Source organism: Neolamprologus multifasciatus, chromosome 15 (genome assembly GCF_963576455.1).
Source record: "Neolamprologus multifasciatus chromosome 15, fNeoMul1.2, whole genome shotgun sequence".
Taxonomy (NCBI): domain Eukaryota; kingdom Metazoa; phylum Chordata; class Actinopteri; order Cichliformes; family Cichlidae; genus Neolamprologus; species Neolamprologus multifasciatus.
Genome location: NC_140453.1, coordinates 14,485,451 through 14,509,306, shown reverse-complemented (window position 1 = coordinate 14,509,306; position 23,856 = coordinate 14,485,451). Strand labels below are relative to the sequence as shown.

General features: G+C 41.6%; 1 protein-coding gene across 1 annotated transcript; it reads right to left on the bottom strand.

Annotated features, from left to right (window-relative positions):
- Positions 1 to 1,282: 1,282 nt before the first annotated feature.
- tagapb (T cell activation RhoGTPase activating protein b) lies at positions 1,283 to 22,829 on the bottom strand. The gene is made up of 14 exons (XM_085133345.1): positions 22,285 to 22,829; positions 17,761 to 17,846; positions 11,417 to 11,587; positions 8,476 to 8,640; positions 6,352 to 6,393; positions 5,917 to 6,001; positions 5,770 to 5,823; positions 5,320 to 5,389; positions 4,920 to 5,059; positions 4,466 to 4,627; positions 4,008 to 4,117; positions 3,501 to 3,687; positions 3,179 to 3,260; positions 1,283 to 3,060 (listed from the first exon to the last, which is right to left on the bottom strand). Exons 1-14 carry the CDS (start codon positions 22,357 to 22,359, stop codon positions 1,931 to 1,933), a joined length of 2,559 nt encoding a protein of 852 aa, XP_084989471.1. The 5' UTR covers positions 22,360 to 22,829; the 3' UTR covers positions 1,283 to 1,930.
- Between the last annotated feature and the right edge of the window lie 1,027 nt (positions 22,830 to 23,856).

Below are 23,856 nucleotides of genomic sequence, written 5' to 3'. Positions count from 1 at the left end.
CCTATGGAAATGGGTAATAAAAGTACTTGCAGGACACTAATGTCATGGTCCTCCTTTGTTTTGAACTGCCTTCTCCCTTTGTCTCTGTCTTTGCTTTGCTACTTATCTTACCTTTCTTTCTCTATCACTGATTTTGTCCTGGACAAAGAACCCTGCCTGGCCCGCTCTCGCCCCCACAAACCTGCAGATATCAGAGAGCACTTACCTGAGCTCAAACCTGTGGAGAAACTGAGAATCCTCACCTGGGTCTGTGCCAGTTAAAGTCACAAAGAGTTACCTGTATTAACATCGGCCTAAACTTTGTGGTACCTGGAATACCTGTGAAGAAAACAAGAGACTCGCATCCTTTGCATGAATAATAATCTCCTGAACTGCGGCAAATGCTTAGCTTTTGTTAACCTGAAAGCATTCATTACAATTATTAAACTTTTTCCAGTGCAGTTTAGTCTCCAAACACTTTGACACCTAATGCTGGTGGGGAACTGTTGAAGCTGAACCCTCCAAAGTGAACATGCACTTCTTGAGTTCTTCCCCTGTGGAAGGAGGCTTCTGTCCATCAGCTTCCTCCTATATCTGTGTCTTATTTTCTGGGCTATTTTCTTCATGCATGCATATTTTTCATGCACAGTTTACATTTTGCACATCCTCACATTGTTACTGAACAGTTCTGTTGTCACATATATATTTCTAACTTTTTTATTTGCACAAGTTGCCATTATCTGATTTCTATAGTTTGTATATTTGACACTGAATATCAAAATACTGACACCACTTCTGTGCATGCATGCACTTGCTTGTCAGTATAGCAGATTATGATGATTTTTCTTTTGTGTTTTTGTGTGTCTGTCTTGGTGTTCAGTATTCAGCTGGATAAATCAGGCTCACTTTCAATCAGTTTAAATTTGGAAAATTAGACAAGAAAATCAGCTCGTCAAGGAAGGAAAGAGTGTGTTAACACCGCGTAGAAAGGAGGAAGGAGAGGTGGCATCAGCTCATCTGCAGTCACAGACAAGAGGAACAGCAATTCGCAGAAAAACCAAATCCGCCCATGTGACAGAATCTGGTTTCCTTCAGCTTTAGCATATGTGCCAGAACACGCTGTTCTCTCAATGAAGCTTGTTAGCGCGTTACGCAACATGTCTAGAAAAGAGAACTCTGGCCAAAGTAGTCACTCTCCTCCTTTCTGTCATTAATTTAGACACTAATGATTGCACTACAGGGTGATTTAGCAGCAAACAAATGTACAGGCATTTGTGAAGGTCACAGATACACAGACAGGAACTTGTTTAGTTTGTAATTGTTTTTATTGCATTCTTATATTCTTTTTACTTTGTTACTTAAAACTGTTCAACCAGACGTTTTATGGCACCAAAACACTCATTGATAAAGATTACATACATTGCTAGCTTACTTTATGTACAATTCAGCATACAAATACAAAAAAAAAGATTATCAGAAAAGTGCTTTAATGTAGTGGAAGAAGAAGAAATATGCAAAGTGAATTAGATTCACAAAAAGCAAACAAACAAACACAAAAACCATAGTGAACATATATTATACTATACGGTAAATATCACCATAACAAACAACACTTGAGACAAACAGAAATTCGTAGCATATTTTCTCCACAGCAAACTGTGTTCATAGCTTCATTGTGATAGACTAAATATCTATCATCGTAACTACACCGAAGTTTATACTTGTACTCTTAACAGTACTACTGAGAATGTGCAGCCATAAAGGCGTCACATAGCTGACATTTATCCAAAGTGAAACAGTGAACGATACAAACACGGGACTTTGTGCACCAAGCTTGGGTTGCTGCTGGCTTTCAGCTTTGCTCCCAGTAACTCATGCCTGTGAATTATTTCTGTCTACAATATTTGCAGATTGTGACAAAATCCAATCTGCAGAGCAGATATTAAGTCAATCAAACATAAGACTCCTTTGCATAGGAAAGTTCCTCAAACACAGGCTGGCTGCATCTCCGTGACACGACATCGTGTTGACGCGTCGACACGGACTCCGACATGGCTCTCTGGCGGAAAGGCTGCCGTAGATTGACAATGTCTGATTCCTGGGGAATGCATTCCTGAATTTGGATGCACTGAGGCTTAGAGTCATAATTTACAGAGGACGGACGAGACCTGCTCCTCATCTCCTTTACAGTCAATGAGCGATACTGTGGGGGGGGACCCACATTCTGCACCGCCTGTTCGTATGATGGAGGGCTGCAGGGCTGCCTGCTGTCCACATGCTTGAAAACTTCAATCGCAGACAGAGGGCGTGGTCTATCCACAGGCTCGGCCGGTGGATCAGCTTCGCTCTGTAAGTCCTCCTGGAGGGTTTCGCAGGGGAAGGCGTTTTCCTTCTGTGAGTCTCTTTTCTGGCTGCTTCTGCTAAAGGCTCCTAAGCTCCTGGTCCTCATTAAGACTTTAGTGGCAACTCTCATGGACTGAGAGCGCTTCCTTTCTTGTGGTTTGGAAATCTCCTGCTGTCCCTTAACAGCCACTGAAGGCTGGCTGCTGGCGTTTGCCTTCCTCGAGCATCCTGGTGACACCATTGGGGAACTGGTGAAAACAGAGCTCTCTGAATGGTTAGAGGTAGTGCTTTCGAGGGAAGAGCAAGAACAGTCTTTGCCCATGAAGGGCTGCAGATCTCCATTGGAGTTGTTCAATTTTAAGAAAGGCATAGTTGGCCTGGCTACGCTACGGCCTCTGAGCAAGAAGGAGTCATCAGAGATCTGCTTTTTCAGAGGCTGCTCGCCAAAATCTGCCTTTTCTGTGGAGCAGTCCTCGTGGCTCCTGGCGTGGCTGCACAGGCCCTTGAGATCGTCCGAGAGGAGGATGATGGGCTCGGAGCACCGGCGGTTGAATTCTGGCTTTGTGTTGAAGACAGCATCGGACCAAGAAGAGGTTGTCGTGCTGGGGCTGGGCGATGAGGATGAAGAAGTAGAGCCATATTCTGTAGACGTGGACATGATATTCTCTCCCACCTCTGCATCTCCATCTGGGTCGGTGCTATCATACGCAGAGTCCTGATGCTGGGAGGAGACGGAGTCTGTCGAGCAAGGAAAGGAAGACATGATTAGAATCCATTTAATCTCATTTACCTCTGTAAAAAAGGCCCATAAAGGTCTCTCAGCATTATTGGGGGCTTTATTTGCTAATTCATTTACCTTCATCTGTGTCCAGTAAGACTCTGGTATTCTCTCCAAGAATGTCACAGTTCTCGATCAGGAACTGAGTAAGATCTGTCACCTGCAGAGAATCACACAAAGACAAGCGAACATTAGTAAAATGAATAACAACAACAAAGTCAAGGGATTCTGTAGACAAATTCAGTGCTTCACTTGGTCCAAATACTCGGTTTGTTATTAGCACCTAAGTATGTGCTAGTGCACTCCCACTTATGAAACCGCTTGAGGTTTTTTGCACTGTGAGCCGCGAGGCTTCAAAGCGCTCAAAGTGAGAAAGTAAATTCATATCACATCTTTTTACCTTCTGCATCTTCTCCTTCTGCTCCTCCAGCGAGGTGTCATCCAGCTGCAGCAGCGTGGGGCCGATGCACACCGCCAGATTGTAGGCATCCATCTTGTTGATGTCTGCGCTCTCCAGGATGTGATGGAAGACGCAGATCAGATGCTGCAGGAGGAGTCTGTTCAGCCCGGGGAGATCATCTACCACCCTAGTTCGCGGGAAGCAAAAAAAAAAAGGGGAAGCAGGAAGGGGAAAAAAAAAACAAAACGGTTAGCTTGCCGCTCTTTTTTTTTAGAGTCTCTTCCTTTTTTAAAACAGTAGACAGACTTAAAAAAGAGAAGTGGGCTATGTTCCGGTCGGATTGTATAGCGAACATATGGAATGATTAAAAACTTCCCTCAAAACCACAAAACCAGTCATGAAAAAAAGAACATAACTATTTTTTTTAAACATATAAATTCTTTTTTTGTGTTTTTTGTTTTTTAAACAGGCAGTGCCGAGACTCATTAGCAGACATCGACTGCTTACTTTGTGATTTCCAGAGTTCTCTGCTGGGTGTCTTCAATGTCCAGAGCCGCCATCCACTTGTCATAATAGTCAGATCTTAGCAGGCTGCCAGGAAGCTCCTTCAGAAAACTCTATAAATAGGAGAAAGGCATTGATCAGACACATGTATATTAGAGGCTGTGCACTAGCATATTAAATATGATTAAGACCACCTATTTGACAGCTTCCTTGTCAAGCCGTCTAACATATTCAAGGAAGTACTGCTGCTTTCTTAGAAACTATAGCAGAGGGTAAAGCAGTAGTAGTGTGGCCGTTGTGGTAGCAGTGGTTAAAATAACCTACAGCCGTAATGCTTCTTTATCAGTAATGTAGAAAGTACTTTAGCGCTAATATTAATCGTGGATTTGCACATACGTGGTAACGCTAATAGTATGCGCAGAACATGTGAAGTGCGAGCGCCTCTCAGTATGCAAACGTACTTTGAGGAGTCCGACGAGCAGAACGACGGGCAGATCGCCCATGTCCACACTGCCGCCGCTGTTCAGCTGCTCTCTGATGTCTTTCATGCTCTTGCTGTTGCACGGCTTTCGAAACACTCCCTCTGTGGAGGGGCCTTTCTTCCTCAGCAGCACCAGCAGCTCCTGATGAAGCAGGACGGGAGAGAAGGAAGATGAGATTATCATATATGAATTTTTTCTTTAAAAAACAACACACAAACACAGCAGCTCTGTGTGTGTTTTTGTTTTGACTTATTAATGTGCACCATTTGTGCGTGCATGCATGCTATCATATTGTATTCAATCTTCAAAGCATTAAGAAATCATTTTAAAACACAGGCTGCTAACATCTTGAAACCAATGCACAGAAAGTTCTCAAAGTGAGCTAAGCTACTGATATGACATCAACTCTGACATTTATCAAAGGGCAACTTACTGTGACTGGTTTGGGAAGTGAGCAATCGTCTGGGCATATCTTGTGGAGGGGCTCTCCAAACAGCTGAATCTTGTTTTCTACTTCTGGTCGCTTTTTGCGGCCCTTTGACAGCCTCCTCCTCACCACGTTCCACTTGGTGTCTGTTAGGAGCAGAAATGTTTTATCCATTTAACATTTTATGCTCATAAGACACGGCAACAAAGGCAGACGTGCAAAGAGTCAAAGCCCCGAGTGCCAAAAAACAAGCTTTCTGTACTCGTTCTATCTTATCAGCGGCTAGATTTCCTTTCGTCTGTGGTTGTTCTCTTTGGTCTGTTCTCTGCACATGGCACATTTAGCGAGGCCCTCCCTCCCACCAGAAAAAAAAAAAAAAACACCGTAAAGAGATTTTCAAACTCACCAGTGGGCTGTCTCTGCCTCTCCTCTTGATTATTCAACTGCTTCGACACAGCGCAGATCTTTGCGTTGCCCTGGTGACAAAATAAAGAAAAAGTGGCATGGTGAGCAACGTGGAAGAGGAACACGAGCATGCAACAGTAGCCAAGGGAGGGGTTGTGGCTTTTTTTGTGTCAAATTGCACGCCTCCTAACACGTGAATGAACAAATGTTAAATTAGTCTTTTAGATTTTCAAAAGACAGATTTCGAATTATTTTCGGAATTCTAATATAATTATTGCATTAATTGTGCAACTTATCAGTATGTTTGCACTTTCTGCATTTAACATACTATGTTCATTATGTAACAACTGTCCACCGAGCGTTAGCGCAGAGGCACAGCTGTTTTTTACCAGCATTTGTCTATTTTGAACATTTTCTACCATAAGAAGCCAGAAAAATTGGGATTACTTACATCGAGTGGAAACTCAATCAATTCTTCCATGCCACCTCCTGTTAGAGTTTTGGTCTGTGGGAGACGGAAATGAGTAGTTTTTCTTTAATAACGGCTCTTAAAAATGTTTATGCTTTTTTTTAAAAAAAAGCAGATAGCGAGACTTACTGTGATGTTGCCACTCAACACCTTCATCAGGACGTCTGGAGGAAAAGAAGAAGAACCGGTCCTCGTTTTTGCTTCTTTAATTTTTCTGCAACGACGATGAAACACTTACTTAGAGGAGTGGCACTCACTGACTGTTTATCAAGTTTGAATTTTGAGTTTATAAAGCAGCAAAACCAAAAATAAAATGACGAAGTTATTGTGAATAAAGGGTGGTTCAATGGAGCCTCAAGAGATTATTAAAGAAATACAGTTTTACATTGTTACAAATGCTGCCTTGATGTTTGCATAACTTAAGAAGCCGATATGAATATGTGCCGAAAAATTACAATAAGTGGCAGAAGTGATCGAAAAATTTCACAATGCTTTTTATGAATGACGATAAATGGGAGAGCGCCTGCAAGAGTTTGCTGATATAAACAATGATCTTGTTCTTACCGGTGAAGAGTATCTAACCAGCGTTCTTTCACCTCAGGCGAGCTGTGGGCAAAATAACGGCATGGTATGAGTTACTAATCCACACAGAGTGACTGAAACAAGCCGGCAGATTACAGTGGGAGGAATGACACGAAGTGCGGCCCTCGCTGTCTTTTAACAGCTCTGTCGGAAAGTGTAACTCAATCATGGGAACAGGAAGCAACGTCACGGCGGGCCCCGACCAGAGACATCTTCCACTTCCTCATATGCTTGCTGTGGCTTCGTGTCCATCAGTGGAAACACACAGACGAAACAGACGAGCCTACGTATATACACCTGTGCACTTTCACCTTTCATGACCTGATTTAATGCCAGGCGCTTTAATTATAAACCGTCTGCGCATAGGCGACAGGAAAGTGTCAACAAACGAGGCCGCGGACTCTCACGGGATCCACGGTCGACTCGATGTGAGTGAGCAGGAGTGAAAGTTTCACACACTGAATCATCACCAGAGTCCAAGCATCCAATCAGAGAAACAAATTGTCTCATTTTCAAACAAAACAACTCAAAACCTACTAGTGCATTCATCGCTTTCTTGGAATACAGCACCAGCTGTGAAACGGCTCTTGGTTTGATTCTAATAAGTTTGCGAGAAACGTGGGAGTGACTGCCCCAAATGAAGCATTTCTAGACTTTAGTGCCGTTTGGTGCTCTTCATCATAAATTCACTAGAGAGAGAAAAATCTACTTTGACTCCTTTAACAATGAAAATGTCTAGACATAAAGCATCTGATGTGTTTTATCTTTATTGTAAAGGCCAGCATTTCCAGATAAAGATCATCTGATGTTAATTCCCTCCCAGCTCCACACTTCCTATTTTACAACCTTTTTGTCTTGTGATGCTACTCTGCGGACTTTCTACTTGCCACTTCCCTATTTCATGAAGGCCACAGATCATCTGACCTTTTACGACATATGCACGAGTGTGCATATGTGGAAGATTTCATAAACTGAATGACCGGCAAAAAAAGCAGTCTGCCGAATAAGAAACAGAAAGCTTATAGTTGCAACAGTGTTTTTATATTGCAATACACTCGTATTTTCTCCTCCGTCAGTGCTTTAACAGATTGTTTGCCTTGATGTCTCTCTGTAATCCTTTCTTGATGAGCTCATGTGGCCTTTTGGAAATTATATTCTGGCCTATTTATTACTTTTGGCTTTCATCAAATTTCACTCCATCTACTCACAGCTGTGGTTTACGACATATGCAAATACTGAATTAAGCAAAAAACAGGATAAGCTCCACTGCGCCTGAAAGCTTGCACAGCATGGCAGCACAAAGGTTAAGCTCTGAGAGGTGTGTGTGTATCCGTTTGCCAAGAGGCAATTTATTTTCAAATAAACTTCCCACACTACCACTGAGTCCTGACTTTAAACCGTAAATATATTTTGTTTTATTAAATTCTCCATATTGCCAACAGCTGTCCTCTTTAAGCTTGTGAAATAGGTTGTTGTGCTGACTAATAGTAACCAGAAGCCTATACAGTCAATTAAATTAAGTCTGGTCTCTAATCTGATTCTCAGTTCCCACTGTGGCCCTTCGTCAACTCAACTTTGACGCCTCTTTATTGAGATTATCCATCTATTTACTTCTGCTTATCCAATTCAGGATCACGGGGCTCTGTAGCCTTCCCCAGCTGCCACATGGCGAGAGCCAGGTACAGCCTGCAGGGCTAACACAGACAACAATTCACATTCACATTCACACCTCCAACTCATTAATCTAACCCCACTAACTGCATGTCTTTGGGCTGTAGGAAGATGTCAGAGTACCCAGAGACAGACACGGTGAAAACATGCAAAGCCCACACAAACAGACCAGATGGAGGATTTGAACCCAGGACCTCCTTGTGCTGCCTTATTTAGATTACATGTTTCAATATTAAAGGTTTACCATAAAGAAGGAAGAGCAACAATCAAATGAAGATCCACATGTGAGCTGTGATGTTTAGACACGTGTATCCAGGTATTTGAGCGTACAGTGAATCAGTGACTCAACACTAAATATGCTTGGCCATTTCCATGTGAGTCATTCACTGTGTGTATGAGTTTGTGTGTGCGGGGAGGGGTAGGGGAGCTTCTCACCGGAAACACACCAGACAAAACGTGAGATCCCAGGCCAGGATGAGGGTCAGCCTGAGGTCAATGTCACCAATCAGTCCATCCTCTTCCTCCGGTTCATCCTCAAAACTGTAAAGCCAGACGTCCTCAAGACTTACTCTGTGCTTCAGTCGGTAGCTGGCAGGCGACCTGTCAAAACAGGAATAAAAATAAAACCAACACTCCTCTAAATAATTTTCATGAATTTGTTTCTAAACATGTTGTTTTCTCAAGATTACAAAGCAGGTTTCAGTTCCATAATTTTTGGATGAGTGATTGATTTTCTTCCCTCCTGTGAAACCGTTGAAAAAATATCTTTTATATGAAATAGCGCATTTCCTCTCTGTGAAAACCTTGGCACTGAACACCGAAATAAAAACACGGAGAGAAATAAAAAGCCGTAATCTCTCCTGTGACAGCTTGTTTTGAAAGTTGGTCCTTCATGCGAATAATCGCTGATTATTTCTGTGAAATAATCAATGATCTACTCTTGCACCTGAATTGCTGACTAATTGCTGCACTTGGTCAAGCAGCAATGGTCACATGCTAAGTGTCAAAAAAAGGGTCAAGATTTCGGTCATCCCCCAGTTTATTAAAATAGATACAAGTTTATGACAAATAAGAGTCTAAAAAAGAAAAGGTGACTCATAATAGATTAGAGAGGAATTATTATTTGAAGAAAAAAAAAACACCACAAAAAAGCCACACAGAGGATTTCTATGTATGACCTCGCGGACCTCCATGTGCTTGCACAGGGGAGCTGACTGAATCCTGAAGCGCCGATATATTGAAGGAGCTGGGAGGTGTTTTGGTACTAAAAATAGGAGAGAAGCGATGCGTTGAGCAAGCGATGCGTTGAGCAAGCGATGCGTTGAGCATGTTAGAAGTAAACATGGGTGCTGTTTATGTGCACAGCTGTTGTTTTCAGGACAGATTATGAATAGCTTTGGCAGAATTTGGCAGATTTCAGGCAGTACTGTTTGCCCAAAGTCGGTTTCTGTCAACAGTATCTTACTATAAATACACAAAGTGTGTCGTCATAATTTCATCACAATAACACGTATTGAAAATTGCCAGCATTTATAGGCAAACTATAGGCATGTAAAGTTATGAAATCCTCTAGAGTACAGACACCTACTTAAATGAGAGATCCATGATGTTAATAAGTTTTCTATGTGGGACTGTGACGTGTTCTTAATTTGGAGTCTGGCGCTTGAGTTTACATTTCTGTTTAAACACAGCCCATCTGTGCACCCTCTGCATTAGATTGGTATAGATCTAACAAACAAAAACAACTTAGAGATTGTTTAAAGGTGTTGTTACATGAGTTGTTGTTCTGAGACTGTCCTCCCAATGAAAAGGTTGTTTTTGTGTAAGCTGTTACGATGACCTTTAATTCCCCTGATAGCAATGAACATTTGGCCCAAATGTGGTATGCAGTTCTCTTGCGACCCATATGTGGCCTCCACTGATTCTGAGTGAATCTGGATGCACTCTCTCAGCCACAGGCACACCTTATACAGGTCAGTTATCGGGCGGTTTTTCACATTAGGGCCACATCTGGGCCTCTCAAGTCTTGCTCATGCTACAGCTGAATCAGAAGTTCCCCAAACGTGCCTGGTATCTGGGTTCACATCTTAAAAGATAAACAAAAGCTGTGTGAACTGGGTAGAGTTGCCACCACTGGAATCTAACACAACATAGCTGTGTAACGTGTTTTTAACTGTTTGAAAGGTTGCATTTGACATCAAAATACGATCTCCTCCTGACTATTAAGTGACCAGGTTTTGTGCTGCACCTTAGCCATAGTGGTTCTGAATATGAACCTAACAAGACCACGAGTGAGAAAGTGAAAGTAAACAGCAAAGCAGAGCTAAACTTTGGCCCGAACTCGAAGCGCGGATCAAAAATCAGGTGTGCTCGTGACACCTCCACCTCACCATCCACCTACACGCTGCTGAAACGCTGAGATGGGCTGTTTCACATTGTAGGAGAAATGAGAAAAAGTGCCCTCCGACACCTGCTGTGTGCCTGTTTCTTCACAGCAAACTAAAAAACACACACACGCAAACACATAATGAATAATAGTAGCACACAATCATCTCTAGATGTAATGATCTCATAGATTTATAGGCTCAAAAAGGCTGTTATGCTGTATGACAGTGGTGTGCCAGCTGTGTGTCTACAGGAACAGTAGGCAGGTTGTGGTACAGAGATGAGTGTGATGTCCTCCCACTCATTAGGTATAAAACTTCCACCGTGTTTGACAAACAGATCTGATCTGACTAAGCCATGTAAACAGTGATTGCCTGAAGGTGTATTTAAATGCTGTTTACATTTAAAAAAGAAAGGAAACAGAGGTTTACTTATATGGAAAAACAATAAATAGGATGTTTAATGGTGAAGAAAAGGTGTGAGTAAATGTTCAGAGCATCTCAGGGTTTTCAAATTTGAAGAATTTTAAGAGTGATTTGAGCCACACAAGCACTTGTGAGAGTATTGAACCAGCAGCTCTGTTGTTCGCTTCAAAGCTGAAGCGAAGGTTAAAATAACTGTTGAGTTTCCCCTAATGTGACTCCACTCCAAGGGAACCACCCGACTCTCTTCTTCTACTAATTTAAAATAAGAGAAACGACTCATAAACAATGTCTGTTGCTGGGAGATTCCCCATCTCTCCAAGTAGAGTCCAAAAATACACATTTTGTTTTCACTTCCTCTTTCGCTCTCCCATTCCTACTGTACAAACACATGATGATTTTCAACAGAAAGTTGCTAAAACAACACAGTGGCAGTTTCCTTAGTTGTGATTTATTTTTAAATCTCCAGTTTTACAAGCAGAAACTATCTGGGTTTCATACACACACTCCTGAAAATATCTGATCATCACAAGCTAACATGCTGGGGTTTTAGATTAATAATATCTTACTTGAGTTTGGCAAAGACAATCACGTCGCTGAAGAGGAACAGGTGTCTCTCCCTGGTTTTTGAGCCCTCGGTGACCTGAACGCACTCGTCCAGCAGCAGCTCTCCGTTCTCGCTGGCGAGGCCGAGGACAAATGGACTCTGCTCCACAGACACCCAGCAGGGAGCCTCCTCCCTGAGCCAGATACACACCAAAAAAAAAAAGGAGTGGGTGACGGGGAGAATCCACAGCCGAACAAGTCTAAATATGGTGATTTCCACATGGAAATGATACAGAGCTGATTTTGAATCTGAGAGAGATCAGGTTCATGGCATAGTTTAACAGCTGGAGCCTGATGTATGAAGAATAGGCGTATACATGTAAGTCAATCCTGATAAGGTGAAGCACAGGTGAAAAATAAAGTTAGATGTAGTTCAGGATAAATATCAAAAACTCATATATATACACTCACCGGCCACTTCATTAGGTACACCATTCAACTTTCTAATCAGCCAATCCCAGCACCTCAGTACATTTATGGATGTAGACATGGTCAAGATGACCCTGCTGAAGTTGAAGCCAAGGACGGGGAAGAAAGATGATTTAAGTAACTTTGAATGTGGCTCTTGTGGTTTTGGTGACTGATGGGCTGGTCTGAGTATTTCAGAAACGGTTAATCTACTGGGATTTCCCCCCACATAACCATCTCATCAGGGTTTACAGAGAATGGCCCATCAAGTTAATGGCAGTTCTCTGGAAGAAAAAATCCTTTGTTAATGCCAGACAGAGGTCAGAGAAGAATAGCTGAGTGCTTCGAGCTAATAGGAAGGCCAAAATACTCGGTGCAACCAAGATATGCAGAAGAGCGCCTTGACGCAGAGGGGTTACAGCTGCATAAGACCACACTGGGTGCCACTCCAGTCAACCAAGAACAGGAAACTGAGGCTAAATATAAGAAAACTTTGTTTGATGACTCCTGATCTCTGTTGTGACATTCAAATGGACGGATCAGAATTTGGCATAAACAACATGAAATTATGTATCAACAGTTCAGGTTGCTGGCAGAAGTATAATGGTGCATTTAGCCACCACAGTGACCAGATGTTAAGACAATAGAACATTTTTGGGATGTGATTGAAAAGGAAATTCATATCTGGATGTGCAGCTGCCAACTCTGCAGTAACTATGTGATGCTGTCAAGTCAATATGGACCCAAATCACAGAGGAGTGTTTCCAGCACCTCGCTGAATCTGTGCTACGAAGGGTTAAAGCAGTTCTCAGGGCAAAATTAAGCCCAACATGGTACTAGAAAGGTGTACATAATAAAGTGGCCATTGACTGTATAAGTATATATATATATATTCTTTTTAACTCTTCCAGGCTCCTTGATGAATTTATTATTTTTTTAAAAGGAACCATGCATATGCACAACATCGTAAATGTGGCTAAAAAAAAAGATTAGTTTCTACTAAAACAGAATCAGACTTAAATTGTATGCATCTGTCTCCAGATGTTTCTGCTAAAAATGAATATTAATCACTTCAGGAGAACAAATTTCCGTAGAAATGTATAATTCATATGTAACACGCTGCATAAGTTTTTCACCAGAAATGTATGAAAGCCGATGGTTAAGATGTGAATTGGTATGCATGAAACTGCCTTGTCATAAGAGGACATACCAGAAAATGAAGAATGAGTTAGTGAATCCATAACTACCGCTATGTATGTTTAATTTTACTCTTAGGCTACTTACGATAATAAGTAATTTGAATTCTAAGGAAATACAGCGTAAGTGCAGAAAAAATGGATGATTAGAGCCTGCAGCCTGCTGAGCCACCCACCCCTCGTTTTTGAAACTTTTCTGTAGGCACACAGTCTTGTAAATAACACCACAGGGTCACATTACTAATACTTAGTGGACTACAGCATGTTTTACATGTGGCATACTTAGAAGCTGATGCTTTAAGTGAACAAACATGTTCCATAATAATATCCTAAAAACTTAAATTTGTCACTGCTATTGTGTTTTCTGGTTATTTTCCAATATGGGTAACACAATAAACCACTATTTGTCTGATCAATTTCCTCCAAAGTGCTGTTCCTCCTCCAAATATCACAGAGAGCAGAAATGATGCTCTAATTCAGAGAATAAATGTCAGATGTGTGCATAACGGCATCGCCAACCCTGCTTGATTGATCTTGGATCAATAAGGTCATCTTATTCTTTACAGGCAAGTGGTCTGATATCAACTTACTAACTAAAGTTTGGTTATTTGTTCAGAAATGACATTTACCAACACAACTTAAAACCTGACTCACATATTCTTATCTATGCATAGACGCTGGTTTTCTCTTCCTCTTCATAAATGCCATCTATCTGGATGGAGGAGTTTGTCACATTTACTTCACTGTTTGCTGTTAATTAATGTACAAATAACACAAATATTTGCGGTCAGATGACAAAAAATAATGAATGTAAAAAGCCAGCATGCTCATGTTGTTGCCTCCCTGTTGAGTCTAGAGTGAGCCTGTGAAGATGACAAGAGAGTAAGAGCAAGTAAGAGTTGTTTGTTCTAAAAGCATATGAAACCACATTTAGTGGTTGATCTTCCCACTTGGTCCGGGGGAAGAAATTCAAATTGTTATAGTAGAGGTACTTCCCCCGAATGCTGGAGATGACACATTAACTACGGGCATATAAACTGTGGGAGAAGCTTTGTGTTTGTACTTACAACAGGATAAACCATAGAAGTGCAATAGTAAAAGTGTGTTAACACGAGCATGCCACTGCTTTGTTTGTTTTGTTTTTGTTAAATTTCAAAGATAAGTTTTACAGACTGGGACCACTTTTTTTTCTTAGTAAATATTGATGTAAAATCAGAAGATAAATGCACTTTACCTACTCTTGCTTTGCTAATTAGCCAGGCTACACGGGCAAAAGATAGAGTTGCTTTGTAGCTAGCTGCGCTTGGTTAAATTGAACCTAAATTTGTGTTTTGTGGAGTAAAATTGAAGGCACGAGGCTAGATTAGATATTTGTCTACTTGGCACACAGGTCCATAAATGTATTTTGTTGTTTCTAAACATCAAAACTTTGAACAAAGCTAAGCCAGCTGCTCCGCTAAAGCTAACACAGACCTAGCCTGCTAACCAAGCTAGGTGGGCAACACCTTTTTTTTTTACTGTTCTACTGCTTTTTTTTTTAAAACATATTCTTTATGTACTAATATTTCCATTCATTACAAAGAAGTCCAAATTTAGCAGCACTGAAGTAAACCATTCACAGTGACCCTGTGAGGTAGATGGTCTAAATCAGGTATAAGAGGTGTAATCACGCCTGTTCAACTGTGCCTTACTGCAAATATCTAATCGAGCCAGTCACATGGTAGCAACTCATCTAGGCATGCAGTCATGATCAAGACAACCTGCTGAAGTTCAAAACTGAGCATCAGAATGGGGAGAAAAGACCAAAGGGGGGGGGTTATGTCACAGGTCACAGGGGCCAGACTGCTTCCAGCTGATAAGAATGCAACAGTAACAACTCATAGGTTCTTGAAGAAGAAGTAGTGGAAGATCACACCCACACCAGGTGTTACTGATACTATCTAAGCTAGAAAACTGAGGCTACAATTCACACAGACTCACGAAAACAGGACAACAGAGCAGAAATACTCAGCCTAGTCTGATGAGTCTCGGTCTCTCCTGTAACATTCATATCGTAAGGTGAGAATTCGGCATGAACAACAATAAAGCATGGATCCACCTACCTTGGATCAACATCTCAGGCTTCTGCTGCTGGTGTAATGTTGTGGGGGATATTTTCTTGGCACATTTTGGACAACTGAGCAACTGAGTGATGTTTAAGCACCCCAACCTACCTGAGTATTGTTACTGACTATGTCTGTGCCTTTATGACCACAGTATACCCATATTCTGATAGCTGCTTCACTAGATTACACATTGTGTTACTGAGCATAAGAATGGTGTCCAACCCACTACGAGCAAAGTGTACCTAATAAAGTGGCCTGTGAGTGTATATAGTGTCAGAAAGGTGTGAAAACTGGTCAAAAATGGGAATCTGATACAGTGAATTGAAGGTACTTTTTCTTAGTTAAGCAATAAACTAGAGTATTATTTTGAAATAGTCACGTGGAGGAGGGGTTGGGGGTTTTTTGCTTTCATCGCACAGCCTTTTTTATTAGCTAACTCAGGAGCCTGGTGTTTAAATATGTTCAGCTTTCACCATCTTTATATTTAATAAGTATAAAACTATTGATTCACTGTCTGAACTATGATTCACAACTTTATTTAACACTGTATTTTCACCCCACTACATCATTAACACATATATATGTAGAATCCAATAATAACATAGTGCTTAACTCTGTGAAATAATATAGCTGTATATGTCTGGTTCTGCCTCTTCATGCTGAGGTATACTCTACGTCAGTGGCAGTCCCACCATAGTGAAACTGACACCCACGAAGTCCAGCCCCCTCATGGAAATACCTGATGTGTGTGTGTGTGTTTGCGTTTGCGCGCTGATTAGCTGAATGTGTGAGAGTGGGATGTGTCTGACATTTCTCTTTCTGCTTTGAAGGGATCGCCCACTGCGTGCTTTGGTGGTCTTCACATGACAACGTCTGACGAGTGTGATCGTTATAAGGTTAAATTTTATAGCCGAATCAAAGCCCACGTGTCTGAAATGCCCAAAGACAAAAAAAACTGTCAAACTGAGGGTTTGTTGAGAGGAGTAAAAAGAAAAAAGAAAAAAGCTTTGCATTGACAACATATTTTAATTATTCAGTTTTCTATGTTTGAGTCTCATCTAAGGTCACGTTTACATCTATTTAACGACGTTTTCAGAAAACATTTCAGGTTATTTGTTAGCCTAAGCTTACAATGATAAGATAAGCTACGTTATTATTCCCAAGAAAATGTCTGCAGGTTGCTAAAACCCCTCAGGATATGAGCTCAGCGTGTTTAAAATAGCAGCTGTAGCTGTAAATTAATTTCTATTTTTTAAATACTGAGAGATTGTTTGGCTTCTTGTACACTCAGCGAGCAGTTATCGCACAGCTTCTAAAATCAGTCATCTAGTGTTATTACTGAAAGAAACTGCTTTACAGGAAACATAGAAAGGACTTTTTGTGGTTCATGAAATTAAACTCAGGGACAGGAGTTAAGATGTTGCTGTAGTAATATCTGGAAGCAAGCTGTTTAGTTTCATATTGAACTGATTGCTTGTGCTGTCAAAACAAGGAGGTGCTGGTAATGACCTCCCGTTGATTTATTCAAAAAGGTCACCTTGTCATGGCGAGAATAACCGGTTAATTAGGTTTCCTTGACAGATCGATATCGTCCACGCTGCTCGCCCCTCACAGCCCGGTCATGGCCGAGGTGAGGAGCCACAGCACATGTGCACGTTGTTGTTTCAAAACCCTGCTGTGTAATTCCCCGTGGGGACATCTGTGTTTGTGGCCTGAACAGAGTAGGCAGCGTGGCCTGCAGGGTGACAAAGCGTGACACGTGGCGGGATGGAGGGGAAGTTAGTTTTTTGCTTGTCTATATAATAGTGTGAGGCTATTCTCTAATGAAGAGTGTGCTGCCATCTATAGGGTGGAGGCGACAGTGAGGCTACTTCTTCTTCCTGTGATTGCTGTTTTGATTTTTGAATTCTGGACTTGACTAAACATTGGAGCCTGACTCTCTAATTAGATCAAACTGAATCAGACCCACTCTCACCTAAGATTCAGCTTTCTGACACCTAAATCTCACATGTGACTCTAGAATACTTTGGTATACAGAGGAGTTAGTGGCTGACTCAATGATTCATAGCTACTCGGGTCCTGTGGCTGCAAGACAAGCCCAAATCCTCACACTTCCACCACCGTGCTTGATAGCTGATATGAGGTGTTTGCGTAGACAATACAATACAATTCTCCAAACATGGTGCTCTGCACTCCAGGTTGACTTCTGGGAAGGTTGTAGTGAATGCTCCAGCACACTTGCCATTGATCAGTTAATCAAACGCATTTGATTGCACCTTTACTGCTACTTACCCTCTTAATCGCTATGGAAACAGTACTTTTTTTCAATGTTTTGACATTTTAAAGCTAAGTGTTCCATTTCCATCATAAAAACAAATACATAACTGTACATCAGATAATTACACAGCCTTACTTAGCGCACACTTCCTTCCCTACGAGTTATGCTGAGCTGTGCAGAGATTGTCGCAGCAGAAAACTGTAAGGCACTGTTGTGCGTACAGCACTATGATCAGAGTGTGTTAAAATGACTCCAGGCCGTACAAGAAAATAACGGTTGCACATATGTAAATGTATCTAAGAAGAGAGTCTTTTGCACACCTGATAGGGGACCATGGCATCCCCAAAGCCTTCCCAAAGACCAGCGATGGAGCTGAGCGCCGTCTCTGAGCCAAGTGTCTGAGGTGCTGTAAGAAAGCAGAAGTGATAGATAAACATAACCTTTTGTGTCTGCCGGGAAAATAAAAATCATTAACTCATATCTGTCAACATTTCGCTGACAAGACACAAGAGACACAGAAGCATTTCAGTCAGGGAAGAAAACCGCAACAAAAGGTTTGCTGATTTGTGAAATTTAATAACGGATACACTTTATATTGGGCCGCAATCAGAGATGGCAGAGATGGCGGAGCTGTGACCGCAGTGAAGCGTATATTTAGACTGAGGAAATAACTTATTCCCTGGTGACCTTCCACCTGCAGACAAACGAGTACAGGAACAGCTTCAAGAAAGGCAGCTTAATCGCTTAAAATAGCTGCTCAGTCAGAGGTTCCATTAAAGTAAATACATTTACCAAGAAAAGAAATGAAAGCAAGCAACACAAAGTACTTTAATTTACCAATTTCCACCCTTCAGAGGCCAAATTTTACATTTCACTGCTTAAAGTATTGAGTACTGAACTTAATCCTCCATAATGCTCTGGATTCCAATCAGAAGGTTGGGTACTGAAAGCCTCGTCCCTCTCTGCTCTAATAAGTGAATACATGTGGACGAATAAATGTTTGTAGGGGGACAGATAAAGGACTGAAGGATTCAAGTGCCTTAGCACAGAATATACAATGTTCAAATATAAGGATTGTACAAGATAGCCAAAGGTAGGAATGAGTTCCTGTGTGGTTCAGTTGTCCTCTATATTGAAGGCCAAACATCTGTGTGCAATAATACGATTTTTTTTTTTCTCGTGACAAAGGACAACCGAGAGAGGATTTGAAATTCAAGAGTACACTTCCATGAAATTAATCAGCACCGCGTGCACTGAATACGCGTGTTTGCATAAAGGAGGGGCCAATGAGAATCTGTGTGGAAAGCGAAGGTAAACTGAAGCCATGACTACACATATGAGCTCTGGAATCTGGGTCAGACACTTCCTCCATCACATATCAGCTTCAGTCTCGGTAGTTTAGGACGCTGATTGCCCGATCGTATTTTCTCACTGCGGTTAGTGTCGAGCTTTTTTGCATCGGGCCGTGTAACAATCTGCAAATAAAAACAAATCTCACGTGAACTGTGAAAACGCTGAAAGAGTTGCTTCAGGTGATAAAATTGTCGACACAAATCATTGGACACAAATATGAAACATTAATTTGAGTATTAAAAAGGTAAAAAGGGTTGTTTTATTGCTCTCAAGGCATCGGCGTAACTTTGTGCTGAACATTGGGGGAGTCAAGATCTCTGTCTAAATAAATAAATAAATCTGGGTAAATATAACCCCCCTAACCCCCCTGGAAATTACGCCCCTGTCTCAAGGTTTGATTTTATTTTGTAGATTTAAGGCACATTTATTTACAACGTTCAGATACAAAAAATATTTATTTTCCTGAGTTATCAGAAACACTTTTGATCATTTTAAATCTATTAATATGACTAGAAAAGTTTGACAACATAACAGCTAGACACTCACTTGCCATTTTATTAGGTACATCTTGGTATTACTGGGTTGGACCTCCCTGTTTGCCTTTAATTCTTCGTGGCACAGGTGCAAGGTGCTAGAAACATTCCTCTGAGATTTTGGTTCATATTGAGCTTGTGACCTGAGTTTTGTGACATGGTGTGTAATGATGGTCGAAGCAGCCATCAGAAGGTGATTACACTGTAGTCATAAAAGGATGAACATGGTCAGCGGCACGCTCAGACAGGCTGCGGTGGTTAAATAATGCCCAGTTAGCATTAAGGAGTTTAAAGTGTACCAAGAAACTGAAACGTTGACACGAGCCAGGAGGGATCCGTGCTTTCATGTTGTTCACAGCAAGTTACAGTTTTTCTGATCTGCTCTTGTCCAGTTTAGTGAGCTCATGTGAACTGCAGGCTCAGTTTGTTCTTCTGCTGTTGTAGCGCATCTGCCTCACAATTTGATGTGCTGTGTGTTCCGAGATGCTCTTCTTCATACCTTGTGAGTTGGTTTGAGTCACTGTTGCCTTCCTATCAGATCAAAGCACTCTGCCCATTCTCCTCTGACCTCTGACATCAACCAGAGATTTTCACCTAGTGAACTGTCGCTCACCCGAGAGTTTCTCTTTTTCAGATCATTCTCAGTAAACCCTAGAGATGGTTGTGTGGGAAAATCGAAGCTGATCAGCTGTTTCTGAAATATTCAGAGCAGTCCATCTGATTCTGTGTTTGAGGATTTCTCTTTTATTTGCTTGTTTATTCACACATGTATATCTTCCTTATCTTACTTTTCTTTTACTTAGTTGCACTGATGGATGAATAGTCTATTTCTACTATTTCTACCTTTTTCTTGTAAACAGCTTTTCTTTGGGGAGTTTTGAATGCATTTGAAGAGTTTAGAGGAACTTCTGAAGTTGCCTAATAATTGTTGGGTAACACTGCGACGCACTTGGACATTTGTTCATTTGCCTGAAGGAAAACAAACAGTCTCTCTCCATCCTTGTTATGGCTCCTGCTGATGATGATGTTGCGCTCTAATTGTCAGACAAACTGAGAAATTGGATGAAGCAGAGTTGGAGATGAAGGAGAACAACAGCACAAAACAAACAAGAGCTGGAACTCTTAACAAAGTGTCTCTCTGTCCCTGCAGCTCGGAGCCAGGCTGGCGCACAAAGTCCGCCGACTGATGACGGATGCGACAGAGGACACAAAGGCTCATTGTTACCTGAATCCTGGAACCACAAATGCACGCCACTAAGGGAGCGTAGCCAAAAGTGTCACCATTAACAAGCTGTAGGTCCCATCTAATGGAGATTTGCTTTGTTTTTAAGAGTCTCTGCAGTAGTCAAATAAACACTTGTTTTATTCTTTTTGGAGAAAGCTGATAATATTTCTCTCTCACAGTCAACAAATAGACCAACAGCACCCATCCCTCTGAAGTATCTCACGCTCGCCTGTTCTCTTAAACACACTTGTTAGGAAAATCTTCCGTTACCAAACGTTTGATATTTACAGAGGATGGTCCATGTGGCGCTAATTTCTCTTGATTACAACAATAAGAATTAGAATATTAATGCACTCAATATTAATTCTATTAAGAATTACTAAAGCACCTTGTTACCAGGGAAACGATAAATTAATGCTTTTTATTACTATGGCTATAACCTGGCTAGGTTTGCGTATAAAACCAAATAGTTTTGAGTGCATAAGCCTATCCAGGACAGATCATAGGTGTCGGTTCCGGAAATATTATTATCACAGTTCAAAGAAACAAGCGTGCATTGCTTAGTAGAGACAGGAAACAAAGCAGTTGCCACAAAAAAAATGCTATTTCCTCTGTAAACAGCATTTTGTGTGGTGATGCCTCGTGTATACTCTTGCCACGGCAAGAGTTGAAGTGTAGGTTGGGTTATGGTTAGCCATTTCACAGTAAAGCAGATTCATCTGCTCGGGTTCAGGATAAAGTGAGGGCAAAAATACTCATCAATGGGGGCAACTGCAGCGAGCAGAGAGCCTGTTGTGATTTGGTGCTGTATAAACAAAACTGAATTCACATGAATTGTATAAATCAAAACCTCCAAATCAAATGATGTCCTCTATGTTATGGAATTGATTAAAAGGCACTTTTAAAGAGCTTCTGTGTGTTGCCCGATCTACATAGAACACATGCTGACCTCATATAAGCCAGTTTGCAGGTTTAGACCATGTGATTGGCTGTTTCAACGTCAAGCCTTAAAAGGGGGTTAACATATATCTGCTGTGAGGATCTCTCATCTTTGGAAAGTCCTGCCTAAATTCACCTTTTGGCCAAATTAGAGACCTCACTGATGCAAATTTGCAGGTTTAGACACTAAGATTGGCCCCTTCTGACTGCTCCAATTTTGAGATTGTTACCAAACTTTCTTTCATGAGGGTCCATCGTCTGTTGACGGACCTGGCTAAGCTGAGCGAGCTGTTAATCGCTTTTTAAACAGAAGAGTTTGAAGTTTAAGGTTTTCATTAAAGATCAAATGTAAGTTTTCCCGTATTACAAAGCTATTTGGTTTATCTAATTTTGACTTAGATGAAGATCCGGCCAAATCAGTGAATAATCAGTTAACAAACCGCGGTAAACCTGAAAGGCTCATAGACGTTTTCTTGCAGCTTTTCGTGCTTCTGTTGCATCTGCACTCCGTGGAATCTCTGAGAGGCTACATCTCTACACCTCTCACTTGCCACACGCCTTTGAACCTCATCTGGAACGACCAATTTTACCTGAACCCTCCCCCACACCCATTTTCTGTCATGTAATCACATTTCAGCAGTCAGTCAGTGTTGTGATGTTGTATTTCCTCTCTGCGTCTTTGATCACAAACCCCTCACAGACGCATAAGAACTGATCAAAATAACTCTTCTTTTTGATATCACAAAATTGTCACGATTATCACCTTTGCGAGTAAATAATGGGCGCATACTTACGGGATGCAGTGAAGCTGCACCGTCATCATAGCTTCCTCTCCTCATTGCTCCAATTCCATAATCTGAACCGTCCATCCTGGTGTCTCAGATCTCAGAGGAAGCCCTCGACCCCTCTGCTGTCCTGTGCTGTAGTCTGTGTTGTCAGTTTACAGTTTCCACTTGGCAAAGCAGAGGAGAAGCAGTTTGCGTCCCGGTTTGACGGCTCTGCTGTGAATGTGGTGGGGGAGCGCATCCACAACAGCTTCTTCTCTAACTGGTGCTAATGAGGGTTTGAACAATGGAGGCCAGGCTGGCACACAGAAGAAGAGCGAGGGGGAGGGGGGGTGTTTGTGGCTGACCTGGGCCTGCAGTGCCACTCTAACCCCTCCCTCGCCCGCTGAAAACCTTTTTCCAAGCCACCACTTCCTCCATCTGATCATCCCAGCCTGTCCCGTTACGCTTCAGCGAGGCAGCTTCCTCCCATAATGAGATCGGCCTGCATCCTGTCATGGCCTGCTCGTCCTCATTTCCAGACTAACGAGGGTGAGATTCCGTGACAACAGGTTCCTCAGAAAAACGAGGCCTCACAGATCGGTCCCACGTCCCTGTTAAACATATAGAGATGTACTGCTGAATGTTTATAATGAAAATCAAAGCCAATTTTTAGCCAAGTAAGTATTTAAGTCTAAAATAATTCCATTCCCAGAGTGAGTGGGCAAATCTAAAAAGTGGTGTAATAAAAAGTAGCCAATCAGAGTCAAGCGGTAGACACACCTCCTGTTCTGCTTCTCACGCAAACCACAAGTTAAAAAAATAGATAAATTATCATGTGATGATGTCACAGTGCAGTAGTAAAGGTTTGTTTTGGGTTCAAAAACGGATGCTTTATTTCAGTTAAAGAACATTTGCCAGTGTGGTTACAGTATGTGTGTCGCAAAGCTTTGAAACAGGAAACAAACAGCAAGTTCCTGTGGAAAGAGCTATTGTTCTATAGCTTCACATATCCATCCTGACCTCCTCCATTACTCTATATCATAGGTGTCAAACTCTGGCCCGCGGGCCAAATTTGGCCCGCAGCCTAATTACATTTGGCCCGCGAAGCCATACCAAATTACTATTAGAGCTGGCCTACTGGTATTATACAGCTAATATATATATTGTTTAGTATTAAGCTTTGCTTGTTCCATATTCAGTTTTTCAGCAAAACGTGTTTGAGTCCATAAGAAAAGATTCATTCTTATATCTGGAGGAATAAATATATTTCAATAAATATTAACGTTAGCCCGCGACTTTGTTCCAGTTTTGAATTTTGGCCCACTGTGTATTTGAGTTTGACACCCCTGCTCTATATGATAAACTGCATTTAAAAGATGGAAGTAGCCGTATTCCTGACTCTCACTTTTCAGGCAGACTTATGCTTTATAGTATTGTGGCTGTCCCTATCTTGATCTTTTTGAAACAGAACTGATTTTGGCTCGGTTTTGGAGCCAACCATGGAACCCATGCAGCAGGCAGAGCTTTCTTTCCGGCATGGAGATATAGTTGGACACATCAGCGGTGAAGAGTATTACTTGGATTAATCTCTGATGCATC